Source organism: Lepidochelys olivacea (genome assembly GCF_965140295.1).
Source record: "Lepidochelys olivacea isolate rLepOli2 genome assembly, chromosome: 1".
NCBI lineage: Eukaryota > Metazoa > Chordata > Testudines > Cheloniidae > Lepidochelys > Lepidochelys olivacea.
In genome coordinates this window covers 227,300,959-227,322,516 of record NC_140411.1, presented here as the reverse complement: position 1 = coordinate 227,322,516, position 21,558 = coordinate 227,300,959, and the positions used below count along the sequence as shown (strand labels likewise).

At 43.2% G+C, this 21,558-nt stretch overlaps 1 protein-coding gene across 2 annotated transcripts in view; it reads right to left on the bottom strand.

Annotated features, from left to right (window-relative positions):
• WNT7B (Wnt family member 7B) overlaps positions 1 to 21,558 on the bottom strand; it is a 132,055-nt gene that overhangs the window by 106,748 nt on the left and 3,749 nt on the right. Inside the window, exon 1 of one of the 2 annotated variants that reach the window (XM_084618542.1) lies at positions 16,802 to 17,226. The exons of the other annotated variant lie outside the window; for it this stretch is intronic. Within the exon in view, the coding sequence (XP_084474668.1) occupies positions 16,802 to 16,884 (83 nt within the window). The 5' untranslated portion in view covers positions 16,885 to 17,226. Of the gene's footprint in view, positions 1 to 16,801; positions 17,227 to 21,558 lie in introns of those variants that run through there. 2 annotated transcript variants of the gene reach the window in all.

Genomic DNA, 21,558 nt, shown 5'->3' with positions numbered 1-21,558 from the left:
ACCATGTATCATCTTACTGACAAGTGGACCAGTGTCAAGATAAACCCTTTGTTATTAACAGAACTGTGTGCAGAAATGAGGTAACAAACTTTCTACTGCTCTACATAGCTGTACCCTGTGACCGTCCTGACCTGGACTTCTTTGTTTCTGTCCCCAGGAGGAAGTTGGTCCCAGGAAACCAAAGACTGCATGAAGAGCATACAGGAAGTGTGGCATCTCTACACTTCCTGAAAGACTTATTTTATAGCAGAAGCATCACCACATTTTACAACAGTGTTACCACAGACATCTTGCCATCACTGCAGAACCTTGCATTATTCTTTTAATGGTATGAATTCACTTTTACCCAGGCATAAAATCATGGCTTCTCCCTTGTGACCTAACCCTCGACAACTAATCTCTCATTTCTTATGATGATGAAGATTTATTTCATTTATTGTATTGGGAGGTCTATAATAATAAAAGGGGCACCTATCCAGAGTACCGAGAGAGGTTGGGGCCCTCTTGTGTTAGATGCTGTACAGACAGATGGTACAAGAATGTCTCGCCCTAAAAGGATTATATTAGATAATCCTGACATTGCTACTACCTCTTCGTGCAGGGTCTACCCTTTCCTTGTCTTTTTAATCAGAGCCCTTAAATCCTGCAGCTGCAGAGTTAGACACAGTTTGCACAGAGTGCAAAAATCCTCTGCCCAAATGCACAATGCTGGGTTTGGTGCAAATTTTGCCAATTTTTTTTCATTCATCTGTTACTTTTGTGCTCCCTGCATTCCTCTCTCATTTCCCCTGCCTGCTACAAAGGGAAGTTCTTGCTGACTTCAGTGGATATGAGCCGTACCCAACTGAGTTGGCCACCTGAGTCGCACGAAGAAGCATCTCAGGCAGTAAGACTTCTGACCAAAAGACACCCTTTCTTTTTCAAGCAAAACAATGATCAGCCTGGAAGCTGAACATGCCAAGAGCTGTCCACATGTCCCTTGCTGCCTTTTTGAAGCCTCTTTCACTGTCCAGTTCCTTTCCTGCTCCCTTCCCCTTCAGCATCCCATTCCTTTCTGTCCCACTACATATGGGCTTCCCACTCTTTCCCTCCATCGTGAATGCCTAACCCCATGCTGCCTCTGTTCTCGTTGTTATCTTCCATCCATTCTTCCCTCCCTGTGCTGAATGTGCAGCCCCTGTTTCCTCTCCCACCTACCACTGTCTTCCTACCTGCACCACACCCCACCACCAGTATGCCACCTTCACTACTGCAGGTGCTTTAAATTGGATTGGATTGTAAGTTCTTTGGGCAAGGCAGTTTGTTTCATGTACAAAGACAATTGGCATTTGATAAATAAAGGGCAAGGGGATGCTGGCAAAAAGAGACAGTTATGAGGAGTAAAGAGTAAGGGGCTGAAGGAGAAAAACTGAAGAGTGTAAATGTCCCTGTTTCCTGAAGGGGCCAGGCTCCCAACTTGTCAGTGGGGTGTAGCCCTTTCAGCCCACTTGTAATTCTCTTTCTAGTGTAAAACTAAATTTAGTCCGAATTTCGGACAGCAATTAATCATGTGCTTATGTCCAGCTCTATGCAGGGCACCACTTCAGAGGCTGCTTAACTTTAAGCATATGCGTAAGTGCTGTCCTGAACAAATATGCAATTAAATGCTCTCCTGAATTGGGGCCTTAGTGCTTATGGAAGGAAGAGAGTTAAAATTGGCAGCTGCAAACTGCTGCTGAAAGGGCAGTTGGGCTTCTGAGAATAGGAGGTGAGGAGAAAAGAACCCCAAAGAGACCAGGGAGCCTGAACAAGAGAGGTTAATTTTTTTAAGTGATTAAAACATTCAGAACTGTAGAAGAAAGGCTTATTTAATCTGCTAGCTCTTTTCCTTTCTCCGAACAGGAACTATTTTTCATAGTAGAAGGATACATTGCATGAACCCCCTATAATTGTTTAAGTTTTTTCTGAAAAAGAAGAAAATAAAAATACATTTAAAATGAACGCTCCATAATCTAATAACAATAAGCCACACTGAGGTATGCATTTTTAGGCAACTGATGCACTTCTTGGGTGGTAGAAAACACTAAGTCTAAAGCTTCACGGCTTTACTCAAAGCATGTATGATAACCTGCTCACGCACACCTTTTTGTGTCTCATTTCCCCTTAACTTTGGAAACTGAAAATACATACCAATAATGGATCCTAACCAGGAGACTCCAGCTTAACAAACGCCCCCTTGATATCACAGCATGCTTCTCTTTTGCATCGGATAGAGAAGACCCAAGCAGAAAACTCTTTGCCCAGAGTAACTTATACAGACAAAGTAGTGTTTTAGTGCCAACACAAACAAATTTAAATTACCCCCTAGAAAAAAACCACAATCACCTCTTACAGCCTCTTTCAGCTAGAAGGAGCTGGCTGCACTACTGTACCACTTCACATTAGCCTGGACAGGTCAGCATGAACCTACTTCAGCCGCAATGCTGTCTATGTGCTTCCCTCCAAATCTTAACCCCAGGGTCCCAAGGTATTTTATGAGTCCAAGTCTATTGTTAACATCAGTACATAGTCAGAAAATGTGTGAAACTCACTTTCTATTAAATGTATAACTCCAATTCCAACTTCAGCTGTGCATCAGGGAAGGATGGCCCAGGGGTTATGGTTTTAGCCGGAGATCTGGGTTCAGAACCCTAGCCTATCCTGTGAGACTGTGGCAAGTCTCTTGTGTTATTCAATCCCCTCTCTGAAACATGAGGCTATTAGTACTTCCTTACTCACAGGGCTGTTATGAGGATAAATACACGAAAGCCTGTGCTCAGATACTATGGAAATGGAGGCTGTAGATAGAGTGTATATTTTGTAAAATCAGCTGTTCGTACATCTGCAAGCAAAGATCTAGCTATCTGAGAGCAAAACAAGACCAGACAAATACAAAAATGGAATCTTCTTTCTGTTATGAAAATTTCTCTGCTGAGGGCCCAGATGTGAACTCAGCTATATGAGATAAAATTTACACCCAGGTGCAAGCAGAAACAGCTCCTATTGATGTCCAAGGGAGAATATCTCCCATATGTCAGGGCTCAATTTGGACCAGTGGTCTCTGTGTGTCACCTACCATCTTCTAAAATCTGGTCCTGGGCTTGGGTCCTAAATATTGAAATAATGAGAACTGTACACCTACATGACTAATTCATGCACTTAAAAACAGCACATCAAAGAAAATGTAGACAATATAATGTTGTTATTTTTTAAATGATTCCAGGAAACTCAATGGCTCGGGGGACTGGTATTGGGATATGGAGCCTTTCATCACTGATGCAAATGTGGGCCAAGTCAGTAGTGACCAAAAGAATTGTTACCATTTGGCAAATGTTTTGTGGCCTAGAGTACTTGAAATGAGTTGATGGTCTTAATCCAGTTCCCAGCGGACAGTTAGCCACATCACAGAAACCACCACCACAATTGGCACCCATATTGTCACTCTTAGCAGGTTGGCCAAGGATTAAATAAGCACAGAGAATGAGTTACCCGCTCATGCCGAGAGGTTACCCCTCGAGGTCATGGATGAGGCACAAAGATGAGGTGGAGCGGGGAAGCTCTCTCACTCTCTGCTCGTGCCGTACTGCTTTTGTGGTAAGGAGAGGAGTTCAGGCTCGAGGGCTGTGAATCAGGCACCCTTCACGATCATTAAAGTCACTTACACACATACCCAAAAAAATATTCTTTAAAAAAAAAAAGTGAACAAAAACTAAGAAATGTTCAGGATCGTTGTCTAAAAATTCGGGGGCCAAGATCATTCCATGTGCAATTTACTGAAGTCAAAGAAGTTAAACGAGGGATGGATTTAACAAAATGTCTACAAGCAGCCTTTAGGAGTGGTACATGGGGAGAGAAATTCTTTTCACTGCATTAAGTTTTGTCAGTCATCACTTTAATTATCTCCGAAGATGTCTTACAGTGGACATAACCTGTGCCAGCAACTGTCATAAAGCTAAAGCTGACTTCTTAATTACTCAGTAGTGACTAAGGGGCTATCATGTAGGCAAAGATATTATACTCCTTGGAATGGGTATTTATGTGATACTAAGAAAGGGAAAATAAGGATTTAAGTTCCCACTAAACGAATTTTTACTTCCACTAAGGTAAAATGTATTGAACAGTATCTAACCCAGGAGCATGATTCATCATTACCTACATATGACATCTTCCTCATTGATTTTATATGTTAGTATATATTTACAATTAACGTCTTAATGAAGAACAAAACACCATGGACCAAATCCTGCTAATTTTACTTAGCCAAAATTTCCACTGGGTCAGAGCTTACACTATTTGTATTATAGTAGCACCAAGGTCAGGGCCTCACTGTGCTAGGGCATGGAACACATGCACAGGGAGAGCCCTACCCTGCCACAAACAGCTTGCAGTCCAAACAGGGAAAACAAACTGGCACAGAGAGAGATGAAGTGATGTGGTCACAGAATAGGCCCTTGACAGAACTGGAAATAGAACTTAGCCCATCCTCCGTACCATGCTGTATCTTTCTCACTTCTGTCCTTATACATTTAATACTCTCACTGAAGTCAGTGATTGTTTTACTTGGAAAGGTCACAGGGTTCAATTCTGGAAGGTATGAAGGGCCCCAATTCCTGTTCATGTCAGTGGGAGTTGAAGGGGGCTCATTATCATGCAGGAGGTCCTCAGCACCTTACAGCACAGGGCCCTTACTAAGAACTGTAGAAGTGGGATTTATATGAATGTTTTCCACTGTGTAATAGCTGTCATCTATCTGCTGTTGCATACACAGCTTCTGTGCAGACATATAGTGAGTGAGACTTAGAGGTCAAATAATGTGGTGCAATGTTTGCATGGTTTTTAATGGCACCCACGGTAAAATGAAAGGCTCAGGACTCTCAAGGTGTCAGATGCTTAAAATGTTGCAAGTCAGCGGCATTTCTTAAATGAAGTGGCAGGTCCCACTGATTTTTATTTCACTCGTTTGTTTACACCTGAGCCACTGTTCAAATCGGGGTGTAAGTGGGAAGAAGGGAGGGAAGGTCCAGTGTTTATTCCAGACCCTTGCTTCACTCTGCTGTTGGTTGAGCAGAGTAAAAAAGAAAAATAATGAGAAAAAGCTGTCTTGTTCGCTATATCCATGTACAGTGCCTAGCACAAGGGATCACTGATGGGCGGGCCTCAAGGCGCTACTGCAATACCAACAAATTAAAGATGTCAACAGTATCGTCCCTTTGGTCCTACACTGAATGAATTTCATAACAGCAAGATGACAATACTTGAGGCTGTGGTTACCATAAGAAAATCATACCTATGGGAAGATTAGTGGCACCTGGCTGCACCTCATGCCTCTAATGCCCCAGGGGTGCGATTATCTCATCAGATGTCACCTGCCAAGTCTTGTTGCTTAATTATTCAGCTGAATAGTCTGGCCTTCATGAGATCTTGTGTGAGTGTGTGTATGCATTTACATTCACACACGCAGGTCACGGGAAGCATGTTCTTTAATACTAAAGACACTGAGCTGAACCCTCAGTTGTGGTCAGTAAGTGAAGCTGTTTGGGGGAGCTGCAAAGTAGCCATGTGTGGTTTCACAATCATAGGGCTAGTTCTACAGCAGGCCTGTCCTTATGGTTTAGAGCAGTCTCAGAACTACTCTATACTACGAAGGATTTCAATGGCTTCCAAAGGGTCATTAGTCCAGCCAAGGCTTGCCGGGGCTCAGCACACTCCAATCATGGCTTCTGCCACCCTGGGCACAACCCCCCAACAAACCCTGAACACCTACAGAAATCCTATGCTGCCCATTTAGAACCTTTACCCTTTCCTCAGAGATGAGGACTTGGCTACAGTGACGCTTGCATTTATCACCTCCAGACTGGATTGCTGTAACTCGCTGTAGCTGTAGGTGCATGAGAAAAAGGCTCCAATTTGTGCAGAATGCAGCTGCCTGCCCTCTTCCACTAGCTAGGTTGCTATAAGTATATCGCCTCTATGCACCTGTCCCTCCATAGGTTCCCAGTCCCCTTCCACTACAAGTTCATGGTGGCAGTCCTAATCCTTAAAGCAATGAATGGAGCAGGTCACAGCTACACTAGAGACCATATCGCTGTCCACACCAGGCCAGCTGAACTCCTCAGAACAATGTGGATTGTAAAGCACAAGACAAGACTCTGGTAAGAGCCAGGGGTAAGGCATTCTTGGTTGAGAGGATCTGGCTATGGAGCAAACTTCCAGAGGAGATTAGGTTAATCCAGAGTCTGATGACCTTTAGGTCACAGTGCAAGAACTTCCCCTTTGATAAATCTTTTCCAGCATAACTAGAATGACATTAACAACAATAACCTGACCCCAGCCCTATCCTCCCAAAGCAGAGCTTCCCATAATCAGAGAAGGGAAAAGAGAAAAAGACTCCCTGAAGTCTGCTAGGGACTTTGCTTTGCCAATCTAATTAACGTGGGACGTGCTCAGATAATAAGGTGATGGGCACCAATAAAAGAAAATAAATCAAAACTTGAACACTAACGATATCCCCTTTAGGAATGAAGATGAACTTAGCATGGGCCAGATCTAGCCCATTCTATTTATACAAATACCTAGTAATGTTAGGTTTATTATATTAAAATTATCACTCACAACAGGTCTGGTTTTAAGGCAACAATAGCTGAAACTCAGATTTAAGTCCCATTCTCCATCCTTAGCTTGCTTTGTGGTATGGCAGTATTGATCATCATACAGTATTTTAAGTCATACAAGTCTCTGGGACTCCCTTCACAGCAGGTTTGTTTAAGAACACCATTTCCCTTCTCTGATTTCCCCTGAATTTATCTTCCTGTGTCATCCAACTTCAATATAACTTTTTTGCAGAAACTTGTGCGGTAACTGTGTTTTCTTTTTTTTTTTTTAAGTTTAGAAAAGAAAGAGAGACAACAAAAAACTGATCTCATGGTTGAGAGGGTTCTTTTAACCAAATAGTCACATGGCTCATTGGCATCCTGCCAGTGGAGTCATGGGAGATTCTGCCATTCCTCTCAAAATTCTTTTAACCATGTCATGTCCATTATTCAGTCCTATGCTATCCATCTTGCACTGTGATTGTCATCTATTGTGAGCTAAGTATGACCTGACTATGTCAATACTCGGATGGGAGATTTCCATAGAACAGCTGTGTGCAACAGGATATATGCTGTTGATAGCATGTGGCCACTCTTCTCCCTGGTTTAGTGCTGTACCACTGCACCAGCATGGAGATGCTGTGCTTCCGATGAGACATGGAAGTGCAGACCCAACCACTTGTGGTCATTAATGATTCCTTGGATATCTTAGTAAAAGTAATGACTTAGCAGTTATATTGCACTTTACATTTTCAAAGCACTGGGGAAAAGCACTCGATTAATTCTAAAAACACCCTAGTCAGTATTACTTCCATGTAAAAGATGAGGCAAGCTAAGGCATAGGTAGGTTAAATGACTTGTCTTAGGCCACAGTTATTCAATGGCTGAGACAGCATTAGAACGCAGAACTTGTGGGTTCATAGGCCAGGACTTAACCCCTTAGGCAAAGTTGGCTCTTTAAGGACATTAATCTCATCATCCTTGCCAAATTCCAACCCAGGTCATTGTATCTGGGTTTTCCTAATTTCTTCCTCCTGTTTCAACTGGGGATAGTCATTGTCTTCAGTTCTGGTCTTAAGTGGATGTGCAGTGGCGTTGTGTGCTATTAATCAGCTGTTGCACTCCACCCCAGTGGTGGCTGAACTGATCCTTGCCAAGTCCACATGAATGTTGGATTAATTCATTTGAGATCCTTGAATGAAAGACACTAATGTTAAATATTAGTAGCATTTTATAATTATATCTCAATTCATCCAGGCAAGAAGATCTAATATCCAGTTCCAGGTCTGCCATGCGTTAAGTAATTATAAATGAAAGACACCTCAGATTGTTTTCCATGCCCCATTGTTTTCCATGCAGACAGACAGTAGTTATATCTTTATGGCTTGTCCTTGCTTCCAGACTTGAAGGGTGGACTGCCCCACAATGCCTTGCACATAAAGAACAAATGCCGCAATGCTTTTGAAGTGTTTTCCCCCTAAAAAAAATGCACTATTTTCATGTCAGCTCATACTGGCTCCATAGGCCATAATGATTATTTCAATAGCCCCAAAACTGATTTGGGGTTTTGTCTGACATGGAGGAATAGCCTTCTATTAAAGTTGCCTTGTCTGTATATTCCTATTCCGTAATATGGGAGCCTGTGTCAAGGCTATCCTGGAACACTAGAAGAGCAAGAATCATGCTGACATTGGCTCTGAGTCTTCTCTCACTTCACCACTGTAACCTTGTTGACTTCACCAAACGTTACCCTGATTCACTTCATTGGGATTTGGATCAGGCTCTAGGTAGGATCAGAATTAGGCACTTGATGTTAAGATGACACAGTGTAAGGATATTCCATAATTCTGCACAGGTTCATTGTGATGTGACAAATGGCCTCCCAAGAAGCAGGTGTTTTCCTGAATAGTTTTGTTATTTAGTCCAGGAATAGGTCAGCAGGAGGGAGTTAGGCACTAGCATTTCCCATACCTTTTGCTTGGGATTAAACCACAGAAATCCCATTAAAGATGCTGGCAGTTTTGTGGCTGAATTCCATGTAACACTCTGAAAATGAAGTGTTCCCCCCATTGAGTTTAATGGCAGCTTTGTGGCCAAACATCTCTTGTAACAGGCTGAAAATTTTAGAGGCACAGTAACAGTCACCACTGGACATGGTGCCACTTCACCAGGGTCAGTTCTTATGCCACATTTAGAATTTATGAGGCTAATGTGTGCCTTCAGTTACACTCTTCAAATCCCATTTGATGTCCTTTTTATGGTTACTTAGGCCCAGATCCTCAAAGGTGTTTAAGCACCTAAGTCTCATTGCTTTCAAGGGGAGTTAAGCACCCAAATACCTTTGAAGATCTGGTCCTTAGGAACTTTGGGCCAATCCTGCTGCATAGGGTTTCTGCTGGATTTGTGCACAGGGTAAATTTTACCCTTTGTGAGGCTTCAGCTACCACTTAAATCTGTTCTATGGTCATTGGTTGAAAAGAAAATGAATATCAAAAGTGCAGTTGATAGCTGGATACAAATTGTCTCTTCTGCTGGTTCAAACTGTTTCCTGGACAAGACACATTAGCTCTCCAGTTGAGGCCGTGTCTTCACTGCCAAAACCAGGTGTGTTTTTACAGTAAGAGAACTCGTGCATTTTAGCTAGTTCACTGACAGGTTTCAGAGTAGCAGCCGTGTTAGTCTGTATTTGCAAAAAGAAAAGGAGGACTTGTGGCACCTTAGAGACTAACCAATTTATTTGAGCATCGGATGCGATGAAGTAAGCTGTAGCTCATGAAAGCTTCTGCTCAAATAAATTGGTTAGTCTCTAAGGTGCCACAAGTACTCCTTTTCTTTTAGCTAGTTCACTGTAAATCCTAGTGGAGACAAGGCTTTGTAGTTTATAACCATGAAGTAGCTAAATGAGGCCAACCATGGATGAGGCTATAATGTTGACCTTACCTAGCTGCAGCATGCTAAAAACTACCAGCACCATGTCTTCACAAGGATTTTACAGCAAGGTAGCTTTCAGGCTGTGTGACGGGGTGTACTTGCCCCACACTGGACAGGAAGGGAGAGAGAGCCATGCTCCCTCACCTCTACTGAGAAGGGTCCAAGTGCTGGCTCAGTATAAAAGGGAGCAGCCCAGTCATTGTAGGCTGACTGCTGAAGAGGAAGGATGCGACTCACAGGCTACAGCCTGGGAGCAACTGGAGCCCCAGACCATGGGAGCCAAAAGACACCGAGGCCCAGGCAAGCACCTGGATACCTGCAGACACCCAAGGGAGGCTGGAGCTGCCAGAAGCAATGCAGGCTGAGGAAGCCGGAGACCCTGAAGATGTCCAGACCGTAGCATCATGGAAAATGGTAGGAAGTAGCCATGGGGAACTTGACAGTGGACCAGTTATTGAACCAGATCTTGAGTCAGCATGTTTCAGCCACATTCCCCGCTGACTCACTGGCACACACACTAACACTGCCAGGGCCCTGGGCTGGGAACCAGCGGAGTGGGAAGGCCTGGGTCCACCTACCGTGGCCGCCACACACCCCCACCCCAGGTGGCAGCCCACTTCCCCAACTCTAGCCACCAGGCTGCACAGCCCTGCTGAGGAGGGCAGCTTTATAGACTCTAGCCTCTAGGCCATACAACTCGAGTGGGAGGGTGCTTGTATTGACCCTGGCCACAAGGCTGCACAATTGGGTAGAGGGGGTCAATCATACTAACTGTGGGCATTAGGCCATACAGCCCAAGTGAGAGGATATTGACTTAATAATATCCTCAGTAATAGGCTGCACTGCCCTGAGGCTAAGGATGGACAGGCGGACATAATCGCAGGGCCTTGACACCTTTATCCCGCCCCAAAGGGAGATGGGGTGCACTTCCCCTGTGAAAGGCTGTAAAGGAAACACCCTTTTGGAATTGGAAGCGTAACCTGAGAGGGAGATGTGAAAAAGATTATTCAGTGCTTTATATAGAGGGCTGTGGTTTTATCCTACCAATTTTTAGGAAGAGAGGTAGACATAATGATCAGGATAGAAGACATGGATATTTTTAGAATTAAATCTGCAGCATTGTTTTGTATCCAGAATGTGGGTTCCCCCCTCCCCCCATGTTTCCATTAGTGGAAATAAAAATGACAATGCATGTTTTTTGTCATGAGTGAATATTGCTGAATATAGAGGCCCATTGCAAACCCAGTCTGACCCTCCACATTTGGGGCTGGAGTGGAATCTATTATTTTACCTTTGGGGAAGAAAGGAGTGGGGAGGGAGAGAGAAAGAACTGCATGACCCTTGGGGGAATTAAAATGCTCACTGAGAATCCACTGGCCTTGTCTTTTGTTTGATTGCATTGTTTTGCCTGAGCTCCTGATCTCTATTAGCCTCCCATGCAGCCCAGGGCTTAACTCTGCAGCTTTCAATTACAAGTTTGACTGTTTCATTCATGCCAGCTATTTGCTAATATGGCACAATCCAAATATCTCAAAGAACATGGAAATTTTTGCAAGAACATGGAAATCTTGGAATCCATGATAGGGGTCTAGGCTTACTCTAAATTTTATTCTAAGGTTATAATGGGGAATCTCTGTTGTTTATTTTCCACATAGTGCATAGCTCTCTCCTATTAGATGCTCTAGCCAAAATTATAAAATGGGTCTGCTTAAATATGGATTTGAGGGAAGTGTTGGGTGGAGCTATGGAGGCAGGCGGGGAGGGGAGGAGAGGCAGCCAAGCAGCAAGGAAAACTGAGCAGACAGATGGACCGTGAGCAACTGCAAGCCATCTGGCAATGAGTTAGCAGGTGCAGGTGTACCTGCCAGCCTTGGGGGAGAAGCTACCTCTGCATGTTGGCCATACACTGAGGGCATAGCTACATGCAAAAGGGTAGGATGGTGAAGAAATGGGCCTGCAAAGTTAGCCCAGGGTAATCTGCTCTGTACAGAAAGGTTCCAGAACAGATGCAGTTGTTTTGATCTAACAGCTGTTCACAATGTTCCTTTACAATGACTTGGGAGAACTAAAGAATTGTTATATTTTGGGAGTGAGGAATCCGTTCTGACAGTAGGTTAATCCCAGTTATAAAGCCATGTATACCCAAGAACAGGAACTAACCTGTGACATGCTACCTTTGAAATACCATACTGCTGGACAAATCTAATGGTTTTTGGTTTTACCATATAAACCTCTATTTGTCCAGTCTAGATATAAACCTAACCCTTCTTTGTTTGGCTTCCTGACTTTTCTTCCAAAGTATTTTCTTCGGGAGGATTTTCCTTCTTTATTTTATATGCTAGCATCTTTGCATTAGACCATTTTCCCTGCTCACCTGAATAATTAAAATGATTTTGTATTTATTTGAATATGTCCCCAAAGCAGTCTGTGTAATAATTTCAGGTACCATCCTAGATTATGAACAATGAATGTAGACACGCTCTTTTCTTTGTTATTTAGCACTTGACTCTTTTGATTACCTACTGTTTCTGTTTTGTTAGGTGTCTATTAAAAGTCTAAAGTCTGGATCCATAACTGAATTTTCCTGAAGTTCAGAATCTGGGGGTTTGGCCTAGATTATGACAAAGAGAGGGACCTAGTCGTAGATTTACAATCTGGCTCCAAACTTCATCAGAGCAACAAGATGTTTAGACCCCAAAAGAAATGGGGTCCTCATTTTCAGAAGCGCTAAGAACCCACACTTCCACTGATTTCAGCTGGAGCTGTTGGGTATTCAGCTTTTCTGAAATTAGGCTTCATATCTCTATGTGACAGCTTTAATGTGTGGGAACAGTCCATTAAAACAACCAACCAACCTCACATTGACTTTAACACATCTCGCTCACAAGAAAGTATTTATTGTAGTGCGTGCTAGGAAACTCACTCTCTTCTGATGTGTGTGCTAGGAAAGGCCACTCTCTTCTTATGTCTAAGACAACATATCCCACAACAACCATGCAGTATGGAATCTCATTCAAAAGCCTCTTATTATTTATCATTTGTATTACAGTAGTGTCTAGAGATCTCAACAGAGATCAGGACCCAACTGCGCTAGGCACTGTGCAAACACCTAGTAAAAGACAATCCCTGCCCCAAAGAGCACATAGTCTAACTAGACAAGATAGACAAAGTATGAGAGGGGGAAACAAAGAGATGAAGTAACTTTCCCAAGATTACACAGCATCTCAGTGATTGAGCTAGGAATAAATCTAAATCCAGTACTCTATCTAATGTACCATGCTTTGTGTGCATCTCCCTACAAAGCTACATAGAGCAGATGAAAATCTTTAGTGACCAACAGCGCTAATCTTTAAGGGTTCGGAAGTATTATTCTCCTATTGCTCCATGAAAAACCAAGAAACCCCCTTTAACCCATCCCCTTAGAGTATGTAGTAGCCCCAGTAGCAGAGGATGTGGAATTACGAACTTTTAGGGTATCAGAAGTGGCACCATCAGAAACATTAACTAACTCATACAGAGGCAGTTTTCTCTCTCTACATTATGAAACCAGCCAGCACTGGGTGCTGCTCACTAGTGTAGACCGTTCTCTTTTTTTGTTTTTAATGTACAATCAGCATGAAGGCTTGTTCTGTTACTCTATGTGTTCAAAAGGGCAATTCCCATTCCCATCAAATAAATCTCTGACAGAACAAACTCTCCTCGTATGCCAGTACATAGCCCAATGTTCTACAAGCTGTAAGAAATGAATCCCCAACCAATGCATTCATCTTGCCATAGGGAAGGTAAACAGTGAAAAAAATTACACAGCTATTACCTCCAAACGTTAGAATACAACCACTTTATTTTAGAAGATGCTACCAAGGAACGACGTATATCCCCCTTGTAGGAAAAGGTGCCACCTTGTATTATGCTTGATCTTCTCTCTTAGACATTTACACTAATCAGATTGATATTATTAAGAACCAGCTTTATGTTACATGTTTCATTTATCATGGTCTTTCCAAAATCTGTCTACCAGCAGCTTAGTTTTATTTGAGTTGTGTTTCTTTTTAAATCATAAATTCTTTCTGGTCACAAATGTTTAGGATGATACAATTATTCTGATACATGCACACCAAGATAACAACTTTGCCACAGCGCATATTCACCAGACCCAGATTTATTTGCTAAGGTGTCCCTTTTCTGACCAGTTGTGGGTAAAACTAATTGCAACCTACTTTCTGCTCGCCTAACCAATGAAACCATATCACTGAGCCTACAGTGCACTAAAACACATTCGAAATACACTATTTGTTCTGATTACATGTTTTTTGTTTTGTGCCTTTATGCGGTGCCCGCCTAGAAACAGGCGACCCCCCCTCCAAGTCTTCCTGAAGCCAGAGTTTTGCACCCTTCAGTACAAAGTATACAATTCTCTTGTCAACAGAAGCAGTCATATTCTTGTGTGCATCAGAACAGACTAGAAAGATCCGTAGGGAAATGAACCTCATCACTGGCAGTCCCTTAGCAACGGGAGAAGCAGCCTCCCTACACAAATGCAAACGGAAAGAGACCCCAGTAGGTAATACTCCAGCAGCCTCTACCGTGCCTTAATCTTCAAACGCTATCATTAGTAAACCAGAGACATATGTTTGTCCACAAGATAAACAACACAAATCCAGTAGGCACTCAACTAACTAACCTCTCTCTCTTTTAACTGTCAAAAAAAAAAAAAACCCGCAAGATATCACAATATGTCAAGGTTTCTCACACTTTATTGGAAGGGAAGAGTTTAGCTGTGCAAAACCCATTGTCCGGGGCCCTGCACAAAGGGGCAGGCTAACTAATGCTAGCACGCATTTGATGGAAATAGAGGAATTTCAGGCGTTTAAACAACATTCTTGCTGGGGACGGGTGGAGAGGAGAGGAGCGAAGTCTTGCTTGCACACAGATGTGTGGATTGCAATTACATTCTTGTTTAGTCTGATCAGCTTTCTTCTCCAGGACACAGGCTGCGTTCATATGGATTTATTAATCAAGTGACGTGCTTGTTGATTTCGGCTTTGCTTTGTTATGTGTCACCTTCTGATCCCTTTCCTTTCTGCTCTACTTGATTGCAATAGGGACCAAAGCTCAGATCTCGCTCTAACTCCCCAAGTCCATTGCAGGCAGCGGAACAAGTGACCTGACTCACAGGATGAACTGGGGATGGCACAGGGAAGGGAGAGGGCATTATTTATCCCCAGCAAATTCTCATGGTCACAGATGAGCGCTCAGAAGATCTCCAAGTAGTTAGCTCTAAATAAAGCATGCCTTGCTTCCCTTGTATTCCCCCTCAGCAGTTGCCTTAGTATTATTATTATACTTCTATAGCTTTTGCATTCGGACCTTATAATTATGTCACACAGCAAGGGAAACCGCCAGCATCCCAGCATCTGGTGTGTGGTTTAAAACTTTTGTTTCAAGATTTGAACTATTTATAGAAGGAAAACTTTGTAGGATAGTAATTTCCTACGGTTTTGAGAAAAATATGGCTACGTTTATATTAAAAGGGTTTTTTATTTATTTATTATAACTTTTGACCTTCTGGAAAAGAAGCCAATGCTGTATTTTATAAGGAAATGGTTACCTACCAGGAGACAGGACCCGCATGGGAAAAACAGAGCGCCTTAGCTATTTGGTTTGATCAATAGCATCCAACTAAATTAAACCGAATATGGTTCCATAAATCAAGCGTCCTCGGAAATCAGTAGCCAGGGCATGTGCATTTCATTAAGAATTAAGAATGCAGAAACAGACATGTTTCGTTTCTTTTGATGGGTGTGTTTATGCTTTCTTCTCTTCCAGGGTGGGGAATTCTGTTTTTCCATGGGCTACCAGAAACTAGAGATATACACTCTGTGTGTGTGTGTAAACGGAAAGAGGACAAACATACAAAAAATATACATGCACACACAATTCAGGGGGCAAAATTTAAAATCCATATTCGTGGCATCATAAAGAAGTAGGCACTGATCAGGACACTGTAAATATAAAGTGAGCGTGAAACAGGAATCCTGAAACAGGTTTTCCTTCTTAGGCTGAAGGTGCAGGTTGAATCGCTCTTGAACGGACTAGTACCGTCTTTGGCAGACCTCGCAGCCTCCCTGAACCACAGAGCCAGGTAACCCCGGCAGCTGCCTACCGAAACGTGCCTACTGCCGGGCCCGATCCTGCATTCTCTTTATTTGACGTGTCAAACCTCCCGTGAAGTCAGCGGAGTTCAAGGTGCTCAAGGAATGTAGAAGGACCAGACCCGAGAACTGTCCTCGGCTCCTTCTGTTCTCCACATTACAACCCATGTGGCGTTGGGCGATCAGAGGCACTTGACATTTTTGCCCTCGCCCAGGGCGCAGTTAGTTTCTAGCCCTTTCCACGTGTGAGCCACCCGCGGGATGACTTTCAGGCAGACAGGAAAGCTAATGGGGCCCTGAGGTTGATTTTTTTTTTCAGTCAGAAACACCTGAGAGTCTAAAACCAGGGACCGACCGCCAGCCAACCTGCTGGGAGACCTTTAGGACCACCAGCGCCCGCACTCACTCCAGAGTGAACAGGGAGCCAAGAAAGCACCTATGTGATTACAGGGATTTTATTTAAGGACCGAAACTATTCCCAGTCCCCCCCCCCCAAGCCCCTTCCTCCTCCGAGCGCGGGAAAGGGTTCTGGAGCCCGGTCTAACTCCTAGATCAGACCAGAGAGAAGAGAAAAGCATCCAGTTAGAGCACCGTAGCGGTGGGTGCATTTGTCCAACCTAGCTTTGTTTTCACGGGCTTTGATGAGTCCTGCTTTGTTCCCTACAGATGCCCCGGGCTGGATAACCTTACGTCTGTGTGTCTTCCCTTTCAGGACATAAAGAGATATTGCCCTCCCGGAGGGTTTTGCAATTCCTCTGGGAAAAGCTGGCCCCTAGGTCCTTTCTTCCTGGGAGGTCAGGTGCGCTTCCCCATCATTCAAGAGCCGACAAAATGTCACCTGCCCGCGATAACGTAAAACACTGGGCGAGATGTGGTCTGTGCTCTGCCGGGTCTTAGGGAAAGCCGCATCCCGCGTTGGGGAGAAACGAGCAGCTTCTCCGGCTACCTGGCTGCATCCGCCCCCCTGACCGAGTTAAAACATCAGCATCATCACACATTTCACAGACCTGCCACAACGCTAGGTATCCCGGCTCCCTTCGGTCAGATTGCCCCCAGGCAGCTAGCGGGGTCATTGTAAAGCGTATGGAAAAAAAAATCTGGATCACTTACAGGTAACTCCCACTGGTAAGGATGAGGAAAATCTGAGGGTAATACACTGAGAGTAAAACACTGCGAGATGAAAAAAGGAGCATGGCTGAATCCCGTTTACACGCGTGGAGTTCGCTTCCTTGGGTATTCCTTCCTGGCCCCCCCAGATGGTTATTCCCCACCCGTTTTGGTGTCAGCTGTGGCCTTTTCTGCTTGGCTCTGAGTTGGCCTCCAGTCCCTGGGGCGTGGGGGGGCTTGTTTGGGTTGGTTTGTTTGCAGTGTTGTGCCTAGTTTCCCCTTGGTGCTAACGCTGCTCCCCGCGCAGCGTATGGGCTGCCGCTGCCGCTTGCCGCCGCCGCCGCTGCCTCTGGCTCTGGAATGCTGCCTGGCATGTCTCGGGGGTTGGGCGCTGCGAGAGAGTGGGTTCGCGTGGTGGAATGAGGATGGTTTCAGGGATTTGGAGGGCAGAAAGTGCCGCGCTCGCTCTCTCTCTCTCTCTTTCTCTCTCGCTATTTTTTTTTTCTCTCTAACTCTCCAGAGACTCCAAGCTGCCATTGGGCAGCCAGTCCCTGCAATCCGCCTCCCGTGTTGTTGTTGTTGTTGTTGTGTGTTTTTTTTTTTTTTTTAAAGGGGAGGATGACAATGGCAAGACACTGATCTCGCCAAAGCCCTGCGTTCTAGCTGGGTGCGCGGCCTGAGACCTCCGGCTGCCTCTTGCTTTGAACGCAAGCCTCAGCCACTGGATCGTGTATTTTAAACAAATCGTCCGCTCTTGTGGACTGCAGGCTGTGCGCTCCGGTGCCGTGTAGGTGGCAAAGCGGGTGTTTCGAGGATGCTGAAGGGACTGGGCAGCTAGAAACGCACGACTTAGTCTGGTGAAATTGGTTGATTATGAAAGGCTGCCCCCCCGCCCCCACCATCTGAAACACTGTGAGAGAAGCTGATGGAGGACAGGATCTGTTGTTATACCCCCCCCCGCCCCGAGTTGCAAATTACACATTAGTTCAAAGGGTCCTTTCAGAAAGCGAATGTTTATAGAGTTGCCCAAGTGAAAAATAATCAAACAGATAATCCTTTGAATCCTAGTGTTTTACCGGCTTGGAGTTCGTGTGCGCGGGAGTCGGAGAAAATGAAGTAGCTTGTTTGGGGGGTTATAGTCCTTTACCAACATGCCTGGTATCTCTGAGCGGTTCAGGAGGCATCTTCACACACACCACTCACATTCCACACAGAATAAGATTTTCTTTATCAGAAGATGAAAGTTTGAGGCGCAGTTGCCCCTGCTGTTTAGTTCCCTCTTCCCTGTATTACTTGGAGGCAGTCTACTTAAGTTCTCAGTGTTCCCGCTGTTGACTACATTATTATGTTTTCATAGGCATAGGTAATAAAGAGTATTTACACCTAACGTGTGTCTCAGCAGATTGCAAAGTCAGTCAGTAACTAAGAGGTCAGTGAAAAGTTTGTGATGAACAATTGCTCTCGCTTTTTGCGCTGTTGGGTGTTTCCCTTATTTGGAAAAATCATGGGGCACTGTATTTGTTAGTGAGGAGAGTTGTGGGGAAGAAAGACACGTTAGCTTCCAAGAATTGGAATTTGAAAAGGAGCCCCGAGAGAGAAATATGTACAGCAGGCAATTTAGCATAAATGCAGCGGAAATACACCAGGTCTCTCATCTTTATAGTTTTCTTTAGTCCACATGTCAATTGTGTGTTTTCTCATGTTAGTTCCCAAATAATTGCACGAGTTTTCTTTAACTTGGGTGTTCCAAATACCGTGAAAGCATCTCTTAAGAACGTGTAGCCTAATCTCTTTAGGTGTCTGTTATGCAATACAGGAATCCTCCAAATGCCGCTAAGGTTACAGACTGTCTCTAAAATGTTTACATTTTCTCTACCTATATTATCAGAATCGTTACTATTTTTGTTTTATTTAATCATTTTCATCTACAAGTTCAATATCACCCGTTAGTATAATTAACATTATCTGGAAAAAATATAATCTTAGGGAATAAGGGGAAACGCTTTGCATTGTTCAAAGGGTTTAAGGTTTAAGTTGGATCCTCTAAGTTGTCATATTTCTTCGTAGTACATACATATATGCGTCCCGCTCTCCAGCCCACTCTCTCATATACATATTTATATGTATGTGAGTAACGATTTTATTACGTGTAACTATGATAAATGTAAATCAGAGTTTATGACAATTTTTTTATTTTATTTCTAGCATTCTTTTACAGATTGACCATTCAGATACATTTTAAAATGTTTACCCTTTTAAAGAAGAGTCATATCCATGTTTAAACAGTAAACCTTCCCAACTTGGCACTGCAAAACCTCCTGAATGAGGTTGGAACATTTCACCTGCATAGTTGAACTAACGTGATTTGCCCATCTGTAACTGTAGAATTAGGACCGGTGTTATCTATAGCGTTACAATACATGACTAGATTAACGCTCTAGAAAGCAAAACGAAGTCATGCAATTTATTCTTTTGAAGTGACATTTTATTACGGAATGGTAAAACGAAGAAAGAAGTGGAATTAAACTCCATAAACTTGGGGGGGGGGGGTGTGACCGAGAGATGCATTTGCTCCTACTGTGTTTAAAAACCGAATACCCTCCCTGTAACAAACTGGTGTTGTAGTTTATACGATTATATTATATTATATATATATGATTATATATTATCAGTAACCCCAAATACGACATTTTTGAGCATGTACCAGTTGTTCTCCCACAAACAAGCATGCTCTAAGCATACCAGAGCCAGAACAGCAGTGAAATGGTTACCAACACCATCCTAGAGAATGAGCCTGACACGGAGACTGTATTGAATAAACTATTTCCCCTCTCTGTTATCTGTCTACTCCGAGCGTCAGTTTCTTTCTTTTGACAACTCTGCGTGCAAAATGGGCCAAATGTCCAGAATAGGTGTACATCAAAACCTGGCAAAACCTTTTAAAGTATGTCTGAAATGCACAGAACTGATTTCTTCACCGAAAAAAATATTCATTTTGTATGTTCTGCAGAAGTTAGAATATGGTGCACAACAAATGAGTTGTTTAGGATTTGCAGTTGCCTGGCTGGCAAGCCATGTGAGAGGCACAGACTGCCACTAGTATCAATAATTTTTTTTCCGTGATGGCTAGTATTGAAATCAGAATAAGATGACAACATTTCATTTAGCCTTTGTAAAGATTCTGAGTGGAAATTTCGAAATAGTCTATGGGATTTAGACCCATTGATTTTACATGGAAGAGTGTGTCTAAATCCCCTCGATTGCTTTGAAATGTTCAGCCTCTGACTCTAGTAGTTAAATATTATAAAAGTTTAGGAGATATCCGGTATTTGGACCCTTCTTGGAATTGCTGTTTAGACTATCCCGGAGATTAAGTGCTCTCTATTTTAGCTATTTATTGAAATCTGGTTATTTTCCCTTAAAGTATGCATTTTAATGTTCTTTTCTCTTTAACAAAACATGAAGCATCAATAGCTTCATTCTTGCTGGCCAGACCTAGTTATCATCGATCAAACTTTATAGGATTTCCAGAGCAGCGATGCCGTTTATTTTCATTTACAGCTAAGGTGCATGGAGTCCAAGTGCATTGAAACCACGTGAGTATTTATCTACTAAATAAAACGCAAAACCCTAGAAAATAAATAAAATGAAAAGCCCAAATACCCATGTGGTTTCTGTATAAGAGGAAGCATTTTATTTGGTGTAGTTACAAAATGTGAGCTGTGGCCAGTTCCCCAAGCAGTGACAGAGCGCAGGAAGAGGATAATAAGCTAAAGGTTTTTGCATCTGCTACACCATCATTATGTTCCATAGATTAATTAAACCAGGGAAAGCATTGTCAAAAAATTAATCTCTCCCGTTCCGGGACACCTTATGCAGAGAAAGCTCCCACTGACTGCAGGATCTGACCCACGAAGTCTATTTATGTCCACGAGTGATGTAATTTAGAAGAGCACCCCCAAAGAAGGCGCGATTTCGTTGTCGTTTTCTGTATACTGCCACAATAGCAAAACAAATGTTCAGACATAACCATCCTTCGGTTTCTGTTCATTTCTTTTTCATCATGTTGATCACATGCGCTTAAAAGGAGAAAAAAATAATCTCCTCCACCCTTTTCAAACACATGCTTGAGTTTACTAGACTAACTAATGCTGAAAAGACAAGGGTGCAACATTTAAAGATCATCAAGACACGCCAGACTATATGTGCCGTATGCAGTTGCGAGGTGACATGAAAAGCCAGCTCATTATAGTTTCATGCTGTGACCTGGTTAACAGGGCATCCACCTCTACAGGGGGAATTGTCTTCCCAGAACCTATCCAAGTGGATTAAATGGCTCTACTGGATTAAATAAATGGTTCCACTGTGATCAAATAATTAAAGGGCTGTCGACCTCCTCTCTCCCCCTCCCCCATGTTACTCTGACTTTCCATTCACAGTCAATTTTGTTTTCTTTTGTTCCAGTGCTGATGCTTAAATATGTTCCTTACCTGTTCTCTGTGAGAGAATAAAACGAAAGGAAGCATCACATTGACAGCACTGGTTTCAATTTAGCCCAGGGTTCCATCAGTGGACTCCACCTTTACAAAGCTTGTATCTATTCTTTTCAGACTTTACCTTTTTATTTGCAGCGGTGGGACAGCTATTCTTTTTAATTTGCATTTCTTCTAACAGTGTCTGTCGTTGTGCAATTTTTGAGGGCAATACTTATTTGCAGTATCGGACATTAATATTTTAATCCTGGTTGAAAACTGAAGGAA